The sequence below is a fragment of the Phodopus roborovskii genome, unplaced genomic scaffold, assembly GCF_943737965.1.
Source record: "Phodopus roborovskii unplaced genomic scaffold, PHOROB, whole genome shotgun sequence".
Classification (NCBI taxonomy): domain Eukaryota; kingdom Metazoa; phylum Chordata; class Mammalia; order Rodentia; family Cricetidae; genus Phodopus; species Phodopus roborovskii.
Window position 1 is genome coordinate 4,921,277 of NW_026126566.1, and position 10,506 is coordinate 4,931,782.

The following is a 10,506-nucleotide window of genomic DNA, read 5'->3' on the forward strand; positions in this document are numbered from 1 at the left end:
CCTAATGGAAGGCTGCCTTAAATTTCTTTTATTGTTTTAACTGACAAAGGGATAGCAGCTGAAGCCTAAGGAAAGGACATCTACATCTAGAGCTAAAGAGTTCAGAGAAACGAATCCAATAACGAAGAGCTCGGGACCCCTGACAGTTGGTAACCCGGACCCACATTGGAAGAGGTCAACCAGAATCAAACGGGCTCCCGGAGGGTCAGCTCCGCCCTCTCACCTTCGCTGATTGGTTTCTTCAGACTTCGCGTTCTGATTGGCGGGACGAGCTCAGCGCGTAATTTAAAACATTGTATGAGGGACAAAGCTGCGCCTCGTGGGCGGAGTTGTGCTCTCCGGTTGAGTTCTGCAGCCGGGTGCGAGCTGGACCGGAGAAGCAGCGAGGTAGACCGTCTTCGGGTAAGTGCAATTGAGCCGGAGCCTCCGTTCAGCCCTTGCCTGCGTGGCACAGTCCTCCGAACTCCGCCGCGTCTTCCGTCATTCCGGAGTTGTCTCGGTGATGTTTGGAGTGAGGTTGGTTGGAAAAGTACCGTAGGTACCCGAAACACCTGCACTGAGGGCCTGTAGATAGCCTATGTGGGGCACGCGGCCTTCTTTTACAGCAACATACTCTCGGTGCCCATTCGCATTCAGAAATGCAGCCTCGGGCTGGGTTATTCTCATTCTTTTCCCCTTGGCTGATAATGGTATATGTAGTCGCGACTGAGTGTTCTGAGCAAGGTCATCCCCCTCAGCAGGGGACTTTTTAACCTACAGGTTTGCAGTTTCTGTGCGTTAATGTTCTTGTACCCATCTACTCTTGTTTCTTTTTAGACGTTGGCTGACTCCTTGCCATGGATCACGGGATCCTTTCTCCGCCAGTGGGCCTACTGTCCGATGAGGATGTTGTAGTCTCCCCCATGTTTGAATCCACAGCTGCAGATCTGAGGTCTGTAATCCGAAAAGACCTGTTGTCAGACTGCTCTGTCATCTCTGCCTCTCTGGAAGACAAGCAGGTAAAGGAGTCTAGTGGCCCAGGGGCAGATAGTAATATCGGCAGCTGGGCGGTGGTACGTGCTTTTGATCCCAGCACTCCTGAGGCAGAGGCAGATGGATCTTAGTGAGCTCCAGGCCAACCTGGTCTACAAAGTGAGTTACAACAGTCTACAACAGGTAGGACTGTTACATAGAGAAACCCTGTCTCTAGAAACCAAAAAAAGAAAGAAAGAAAATTAAAAAAAAAAGAAAGTGATATCCTCAGTTTAATAGTTCTTTATACAAGGTAGTATGAGATCAAATGTCAGTGATCCTGAAGAAATGAAAGATTAATTAAAAAATCAAAATCAAGGACAAAGCTGGACCTTGTGATACCTTTAATCCCAGCAGGAGGTGGATCTCTGAGGCTAGCCTGCTCTACATAGTGAGTTAGTGCCAGGACTACACAGAGAAACCCTGTCTCAAAAACCCAAAACCAAACAGAGGGCAAGGGCTGGAGGGATACCTCAGAGGTTAAGAGCACTGACTGCTCTTCCAGAGGTCCTGAGTTCAATTTCCAGCAACCACATGGTGACTCTAGGGCAGCTAGGACTGTTACACAGAGAAACCGTGGGGTTTTTTTTTTGGGGGGGGGAAGAATATTATTAGCATTATATTCATAAAATACCCCAAATGCATCATGCTTTCACTTAATGGGGGAATATTCTTATTTCTCCAGTATACAGGTTACTTATGTTAAATAGGTACAAGAATTGGAGGGTGTGAAAATGCATGTTTGGTGTGTCCTAGGTTCAAATCTTAGCACAGAATAGAATTGTTTACACAGAACCATGGTGGCCTTACCTTGGTAGAATGGAATTGTTTCAATAATAACCATAGCTGCCAGGCCAGGCGTTGATGGTGCACACCTTTAGACTCAGCACTCGGGAGGCAGAAGCAGGTGGATCTCTGTAAGTTCAAAGCCAGCCTGGTCTACAGAGCGAGTTCCAGAACAGCTTCCAAAGCAATACAGAGAAACCCTGTCTCAGAAAAAAACAAAAACAAAAAAAACAACCATAGCTGCCATTGTTTTAGCCTTTCATTTGTAAGTCCAAAGATTCTCAGTTATGGCACTATCCAGGTTTGGAGCCAAACCTTTGTTGGAGGGGACTGCCCTATGCTGGAGTGATTACTGTTTCATTTCAGTCTTTGTTCATGGTCTCCTAATTACTAAATGATAAAATTGGAACTCAGATTCAGACAGGTCTTACTTGTTGTTGTATGTATGAATATGTTGGGGGACACACATGTGAAAACCACAGGACAACTTTTATAGAGTTCTCATCCATTTTCATATGGACTCCTATGATTGAACTCAAGTTGGTAGTATTATTCAGCAAGCTGAGCTGTCTTGATAACCCAATTTTCATTTATTGGAGTTGGAGCTATGGCTCAGGGTTAAGAGCCCTTCCTGTTCTTCCAGAGGACCCAAGTTAAATAAATAAAAATTATTTTGAGATAGTCTTTGTAGTCAAGACTAGCTTTAAATTTCTGATCCCCATGTCTTCTTACTACTGGGTATTGGGATTACAAGCATACACCACCATGCCTGGTACATGATGTGTGTGTGTGTGTATACTCAGACCCCATGTTCAGGGGGTCTGAGTTGGTATAATGCTGGTTTCCCAGCTATCTGTCTGGGGGGGGGGGTCCATGAGCTCCCTTGTTCAGGTCAGCTGTCTCTGTGGATTTCTGTAGCCTGGTCTTGACCCCTTTTCTTATCACTCCTCCCTCTCTGCAACTGGATTCCAGGAGTTTGGCTCAGGGTTTACTTGTGGGTACTGCCCGTTTCCATCAGCTACTAGATGAGGGCTCTATGGTGGCATATAAGGTAGTCATCAATCTCATTATCAAGGAAGGGCATTTAAGGTAGCCTTTCCACTGTTGCTCATACATGCTGTTTTTCAAACATCAACCAATTCTAACTCACTGATATAGCAAGCCAGATTTGCAGGGCAGTGATGAGACAGCAAAGGGTAACAAAGCTCATATGAGCTAGAATGATTGTGGAACCAAAGAATAGGGTCATTAAGGTAGGAGTGGTAGCACGCTTCTCTGGGACTAGGCTGTTTGCCCATTTGCTTAGAGGGTAACTCTGTCCTGGCTGGAATCTATTACAGGGTCCCTTTGAGGACACCGCAGAGAGGGTGAAAGTTTATCTTCGAATCAGACCCTTCTTAACCTCCGAGTTGGACCGACAGGAAGATCAGGTGAGGATTTAAGATGGAATGGTGTGGTACAAAAAAAGAGGCTCCTAGATTGCTTCTTTACTTTGCTAACCTCTACTTTCTGTCTTCTCAGGGCTGTGTCCGTATTGAGAATGTAGAAACCCTTATGCTACAAGCACCCAAAGATTCCTTTGCCTTGAAGAGCAATGAGAGGGGAATTGGTCAGGCCACCCACAAATTCACCTTTTCCCAGGTATGCAATACTGGTGTAAGAACATAGATGCAACACTCAGAGGAAATTTCATTTATTTAAAGAAATTTTTTTGGAGACAGGGTTTCTCTGTGGCTTTGGAGGCTGTCCTGGAACTTGATCAGTAGACCAGGCTGGCCTCAAACTCACAAAGATCCTCTTGTCTCTGCTGGGATTAAAGGCGGGGGCCACCTCTGCCTAGCTTTTTCTTTTTAAAAGATTTCTACCTAAGTGTGAGTTATTTATATGTGTGTATCTATCTCTAACATTGGGACCTTGTTATGTGCTGCTAGTCAATGTGTCAGGTACTTTATATACATTCACTCCTATTGATGTTATAATTACTGTTACCTCTTTTCCCTGATAAGAATACTGGCTCATATTACAGTGAAGGTAATTTTACTGAAGCCATAGAACTACTAAATGGAAGAGAAGACAGGGATCTAGATCCATCTCCAAACCCATGCTTACAACCAATTATATTATCCCCTTGTATGCACAGCATCACAAGTAGCATTCCTTAAGTATTTAATTTGGAAAAAAAGAGGGGTTGAGTCTTCAGCATTTAGGAATAGCTGAAGTTCAGCAGGAAAACCTGCTTTGAGTGGTCCCCAGAGAAGGAATACACCTACTAGTCCTACACCGAAAACATGGCAGATGAAGTGCAGCCCCTGATACAGATCTGTTTCTAGATATTTGGGCCAGAAGTGGGACAGGCAGCCTTCTTCAGCCTGACCGTGAAGGAGATGGTAAAGGATGTACTCAAAGGGCAAAATTGGCTCATATATACATACGGAGTCACCAACTCGGGGAAAACCTACACAGTTCAAGGTAAGCAGTAAGCTTCAGCAGGGTTGCCAGCCAGTGTCAAATGGTTGTCTTTACCTTTGCATGCCAAGGGAAAGATCCTATCTCTGATATTCTTCCAGGTACTATTAAGGATGGGGGAATCCTGCCCCGGTCATTGGCTCTCATCTTTAATAGCCTCCAAGGCCAACTTCATACAACACCTGATCTGAAGCCGTTGCTCTCCAATGAGGTGGTCTGGCTAGACAGCAAGCAGGTTCGACAGGAGGAACTAAAGAAGCTGTCCTTGCTAACTGGAGGCCTTCAAGAGGTGAATGAAGTATTCCTGAAGCCAGGATAAAGGGTACAGACCTCAGGAAAGATTTGTGCTTATCTTCTCCCTGTGCCCCTTCAGGAGCTGTCCACCTCGTTGAAAAAGCGTGTCCACATTGACAGTCAGATGGGTACCAGCACCAGCTTTGACAGTGGCATTGCTGGGCTGTCTTCCACCAGTCAGTTCACCAACAGTAGCCAACTGGATGGTATGTACCATGAGCAGGCTATGTGCTGGACAATGGTGGGGACCCACTCCCTACCCCCAACAGCTCTACACCCAATACCTGTAAGGGGTGTAGGTCAGCGACTGCAACCTGAAGTCCATCATTTGAAATTCCTATAGATAAAGGAAAGATGAAATGCTCCTTGGATAATGACCTACACTTTGGGGTTTTTTTTTTTTTTTTTTTCCACAGAAACAAGTCATTCATGGGCACAGCCAGACACTGCCCCAGTAAGTGTCCCAGCAGACATTCGCTTCTCTGTCTGGGTCTCCTTCTTTGAGATCTACAATGAATTGCTTTATGACCTGTTAGAATCACCTAGCCATCAGCATAAGAGACAGACACTGAGGTTGTGTGAGGATCAAAATGGCAATCCTTATGTGAAAGGTATGCAAAGGTAAAGGAGGTTGATAGGAATCCTAGAGAAGCCACTAGAAAAGGGGCTAAGTGTTTCCCAACTTTCTCTTGTCTTGACCCCAGACCTCAACTGGATTCATGTTCGAGATGTGGAGGAAGCCTGGAAACTCTTGAAAGTGGGTCGTAAGAATCAGAGCTTTGCTAACACCCACCTGAACCAGAACTCTAGTCGAAGGCAAGTTGTGAGAATTAACTCTGCACTATGTCTAGGAAGCTTTAGCCCTCCATCTGATTGTTGGAAGACATTATAGTGATTTTTTTCTCTTTTCCTTTTCAGTCACAGCATCTTCTCAATCAGAATCTTACACCTTCAGGGAGAAGGGGATATAGTGCCCAAGATCAGTGAGTAAGTCTTCCCATTTAGAAAGTTCATCATCTTGGCCACCTAGTTGTGGGGGCAAAGGGAACTTCTCAAAGGAATTAATTGTTCTCCTTCTTTGGGTACAAAAATTCGTAGGCCCTTCCCTTACCAGAATTATATAATAAGCTATGAGTTCCTTATACCAGATCCTACACATTATTCCATCCAGACTGTCACTCTGTGATTTGGCTGGCTCAGAGCGCTGCAAAGATCAAAAAAGTGGTGAACGGCTAAAGGAAGCAGGAAACATTAATACTTCTCTGCATACCCTGGGTCGATGTATTGCTGCCCTGAGACAAAATCAGCAGAACCGGTAAGCTGGAGGATAGGATGGCCTGGGGCTTGGTGATTTGGTCAGTTGCAGGTTACCAGTCAGGATGGTGCCTGGAAATGCCCTCCAGGGCTGAAGTTTTGGGGATTTTTTTCTTTTGGTTTTTTGAGACAAGGTTTCTTTGTGGCTTTGGAGGCTTTCCTGGAACTCCATAAACCAGGCTGGCCTTGAACTCACAGAGATCCACCTGCCTCTACTACCTCCCAAGTGCCGGTATTAAAGGAGTGCACCACCAACACCCAGATGAAGTTTTGTTAATGCTATTTTATCTGATTCTGTGCAAGGTCAAAGCAGAACCTGATTCCTTTCCGGGACAGCAAGTTGACTCGTGTGTTCCAAGGCTTCTTCACAGGTCGAGGCCGTTCGTGTATGATTGTCAATGTGAATCCCTGTGCATCTACCTATGATGAGACTCTTCATGTGGCCAAGTTCTCAGCCCTTGCCAGCCAGGTGTGAAGCTATAGGCATGACGATGATCGTATTTACTTTAGACTGATAACCTTAAGATAGCTCTTAGGAACTAGTTAAAGAGTCAATTAAGATTCTTTTTTTCCTCTAGCTTGTGCATTCCCCACCTATACATTTGGGAATCCCATCGCTTCATTCATTCATCAAGGAACACAGTCTTCAGGTATCCCCTGGCTTAAAGAAAGGGGACAACACTGACTCAGGCCTTGATGACCATCCTGAAAACGAAGCTGACATCTCCATGTATGGCAAGGAGGTGAGATACAAGAAAGCTCTAGATAGCAGCTTGATGGCTATACATTTTCCATAGTGTATTCCAAATGGGTTTGGGCATTTTACTGCTGGAGGAATATTAAGATCTCTCTCTCTCTCTCTTTCTTTTTTCTTTTTTGGTTTTTCGAGGCAGGGTTTCTCTACAGCTTTAGAGGCTGTCCTGGAACTCACTCTGTAGACCAGGCTTCCCTCACACTCAGATCTGCCTGCCTCTGCCTCCCGAGTGCTGGGATCAAAGGCGTGGGCCACCAACACCTGGCTAGGATCTTAACTCTTACAGATGTGTTCTTTCTAGGAGCTACTACAAGTGGTGGAGGCCATGAAAGCACTGCTTTTAAAAGAACGACAAGAAAAGCTGCAGCTGGAGGTGCAGCTGCGGGAGGAAATTTGCAATGAGATGATGGAACAGATGCGACAGCGGGAGCAATGGAGCAGGTGCCGCCTAATGATACCTTCTACTGAGCTGTTGGGTGCAAGGGCGCAAAAAGTGGGGGAACAGAACACAAAAGTCTGAAACAGAAGCAAACTTTATTCCAAAAATAGTTCTTTTATTTTTTGGAGGGATGGCTCTTCTAACTGCTCTTCCAGAGATTGTGAGTTCAAGTCCCAGCAACCACATGGTGGCTCACAGCCATCTATAACGAGATCTGGTGCCCTCTTCTGGTGTGGGGCATTCATGGAGGCAGAATGCTATATACATAATAAATAACTTTAAAAAACACCTTGGGGAATAAAAAGCTTACCAGTTAACTGGGACCACAGCTAGAGATCTGGTTTCTAAAACTGTGGCACTGAGGACTTGTTGTGGGTCAAAGAGCTTTTACAACCTTTAAGTCAGGCTTAAATCACATTACATTTTTAAGTTTTAACAACTTTTTGTTATAGAATGTTAGGATGTTAACTTGGGATGTTTGCAAAAGCCTGTGGTTGATACATCAGGTTTTCGCTGTCCCTGAAAGAATACAAGGCAGAGAGCAGAGTCACGTAGGACAGTCAAGAATTAAGGGAATACAACCAACTCCTCCTGCAGTAGTTAGATATTAACCTTTGTCTGCTGTACCTGCCTAGCTGGGAGACAATTGTTAAAAGTTCACCTGTACATAGTGGCTGCCAGGATGTCTGGTTTTTTGTTGTCCTTGTTTTTCAAGACAAGGTCTCTGTAGCTTTGGAACCTGCCCTGTATCTCGTTCAGTAGACCAGGCTGGTCTCAACACAGAGATCCAACTGTCACTGCCTCCCAGATGCTGGGATTAAAGGTGTGTACCACCATTGCCTGGCAAGGTTGTCTGCTCTTAAGGCAGAAAGTGGCTGTTAAAGATTAAGAGTGGCTGGCGGCTTTGTGTATTTTTTTTTTTTTCCAAAATGTGTTTGGGCTCATAGTTTCATATTTTTATATTCCTGTTCCCTCTATTTCTGGGCCCTTCAGAATCACCTATGATGGGGGCAGAAGAGTGGGTTTGTGCCTTAATTTCACTCCTTACTATCCTTACTACCTACACTTTTCTGTCAGTGAGCATTTGGACAACCAAAAGGAACTGTTGGAGGAACTGTATGAAGAGAAGCTAAAGATCCTGAAGGAATCACTGACAAGTTTCTACCAAGAAGAGATTCAGGTGAGTTTGCCCCCAACCAATCCCAACTCCATTTAGACTTCCATCACTTGGTTGTCTAAGATTGAAAAAAAAAAAAAAAAAAACAACTTTTTACTTTTACTTGTTTATCTATTAGTCAATTTGGTTTTCGAGACAGAGTTTCTCTCTATAAGAGTCCTGGCTATCCTGGAACTCTCTGTAGACTAGAATGGCCTCAACTCCAAACTTGGAGATCTGCCTGTCTCTCTGCCTCCTGAGGCTGGGATTACAGGTATGCACCACCACACCCAGCTTAGTTTTATAAACTCTAGTAAGAACAGGAATATATACCTCATTTTTCTTCATTTCCCTTAGTGCCTTGTAATTATTGAGTCTTAGGTTCAGAGTCAAGATTTATGTTCGTTTAATCTGGTCCTTTGGTATTTGTCTGACCCTGGACAGAACTGTGCTTTCTGCTTCCCTCTTAGGAGCGGGATGAAAAAATTGAAGAGTTAGAAACTCTATTGCAGGAAGCCAAACAGCAGCCTGTGGCTCAACAGTCAGGGTCTGAACTGTCCCTACGGCGGTCACAAAGGTTGGCAGCTTCTGCCTCCACTCAGCAGCTGCAGGAAGTTACAGCTAAACTAGAGCAATGCAAAGCAGAGCTAAACTCTACAACTGAAGGTGAGGAAGGAAGGCAGAAAGCCCTACAGTGGTAGTGGGTGAGGGAAGAGCTGGTGTTCTAAGAAGTCCTTCTGACTCCAGCTCCAAGCTATATCTACCCGCGAATGCACATTGCCTCACTTTGTCTACTTGCTACTGTTAAAGAGGTAAGCCAAAAGCTGAAAACCCCCTGTATTGAATGTATTATTTTCCCCCTCAGAGCTGCAGAAGTATCGGCAAATGTTAGAACCGCCACCTACAGCCAAGCCCTTCACCATTGATGTAGATAAGAAGTTAGAGGAGGGCCAGAAGGTATTAACCTTTCTTTGATACCAAAGCCCTTTACCTGAAACTTATGTAAGAATGAGGAGGCTTATTTGTTTTATTTATTTATAAAACCAGCCTTTGCGTTTGCTTTACATTTGTTTGTGTGTGGTAATGTGGAGGCCACATGGGTTCCTGGGATTTAACTCAGGACTGCTTGGGGGCAAGTGCCCTCACCAACACCCACCCACCCCCCCACCCCACCCCCGTTTCCTTAAGCCTGTCTTCAAATGGCTGCCATGGTTGATTTTGGCTACAATGTGATTCTTACTCTTTCAGAATATAAGATTGCTACGGACAGAGCTTCAGAAACTAGAACAGTCTCTCCAGTCGGCAGAAAGGGCCTGCTGCCACAGCACCGGGGCAGGGAAACTTCGGCAAGCCTTAACCAACTGTGATGACATCTTAATCAAACAGGTGAGGGCAGCCTAGGTATTCCTCCCCTTTCCAGCCCACTCCAGTGTATATGTGAGAAGGGAACTGAGAACAGAAGATTAAAAAATGTACTTAAGTGAAAAAAATGTCATGATAGGGGTGGGGCCCAGGGGGTCCTATATGCTAAACAGATACTCTATCACTCTATGGCATTTCTTGTTGATTTGTCCCGATGCCAGAGATCTTAAAATGCTAAATAAAAGTGTACACTTTTTAGACTGAGCATGATACTTGATACCTAGGGACAGGCTGAAAGTTCTGGTCTTTGTTTCCAGAAAATGATGGGGTCTCACTATTTAGACCTGGCTGGCCTAGAACTTAGAAAGATTCAACCTTTGAAGAAATTAGTAATAGATGGCATTTTTTTTTTTTTTTTTTTCTCTCCTCTAACTTTTTATGTTTCTTAGAATCAGACCCTGGCTGAGCTACAGAATAACATGATGCTAGTGAAACTGGACCTTCAGAAAAAGGCAACCTGCATTGCTGAGCAGTATCACACTGTGCTAAAGCTCCAAAACCAGGCTTCTGCTAAAAAGCGGCTGGGAACAAACCAGGAAAACCAGCAACCAAATCATCAACCCCCGGGAAAGAAACCATTCCTTCGAAACTTACTTCCCCGAACACCCACCTGCCAAAGCTCGACAGACAGCAGCCCTTATACACGGATCTTGCGCTCACGACACTCTCCTTTGCTCAGATCTCCTTTTGGCAAAAAATACTAAAGTTGTGGAGAAGATGCATGCTTGAGATTGGTCAGCTGCTCAGCTTATAAGTCTCTTAAGCTTCAGAATATATATATATATATATATACATATATATCTTGAACTGTATCCAGAATTACTGTATTATAACCACCTATATAATCTTTTTTTCTGTGCACAA

The 10,506-nt window shown here is 44.5% G+C and overlaps 1 protein-coding gene across 1 annotated transcript; it reads left to right on the forward strand.

Moving 5' to 3' along the window:
- The first annotated feature begins 99 nt into the window (after positions 1 to 99).
- Kif20a (kinesin family member 20A) lies at positions 100 to 10,490 on the forward strand. The gene is made up of 19 exons (XM_051202415.1): positions 100 to 402; positions 817 to 998; positions 3,138 to 3,227; positions 3,319 to 3,438; positions 4,128 to 4,266; positions 4,365 to 4,552; positions 4,637 to 4,763; positions 4,974 to 5,168; positions 5,262 to 5,373; positions 5,476 to 5,544; positions 5,729 to 5,872; positions 6,175 to 6,340; positions 6,450 to 6,614; positions 6,927 to 7,066; positions 8,142 to 8,244; positions 8,691 to 8,886; positions 9,086 to 9,177; positions 9,469 to 9,606; positions 10,032 to 10,490. Exons 2-19 carry the CDS (start codon positions 837 to 839, stop codon positions 10,344 to 10,346), a joined length of 2,661 nt encoding a protein of 886 aa, XP_051058372.1. The 5' UTR covers positions 100 to 402; positions 817 to 836; the 3' UTR covers positions 10,347 to 10,490.
- Positions 10,491 to 10,506: the final 16 nt, after the last annotated feature.

What these genes read in the sequence shown, in the direction of transcription:
- Kif20a (XM_051202415.1), top strand. Translation starts at nt 837, where the DNA reads ATGGATCACGGGATCCTTTCTCCGCCAGTGGGCCTACTGTCCGATGAG. An exon ending in AACCAGAACTCTAGTCGAAG is followed by an intron (nt 5,374 to 5,475) that starts GCAAGTTGTGAG and finishes TTTCCTTTTCAG; the next exon opens with TCACAGCATCTTCTCAATCA. An exon ending in AGACAAAATCAGCAGAACCG is followed by an intron (nt 5,873 to 6,174) that starts GTAAGCTGGAGG and finishes ATTCTGTGCAAG; the next exon opens with GTCAAAGCAGAACCTGATTC.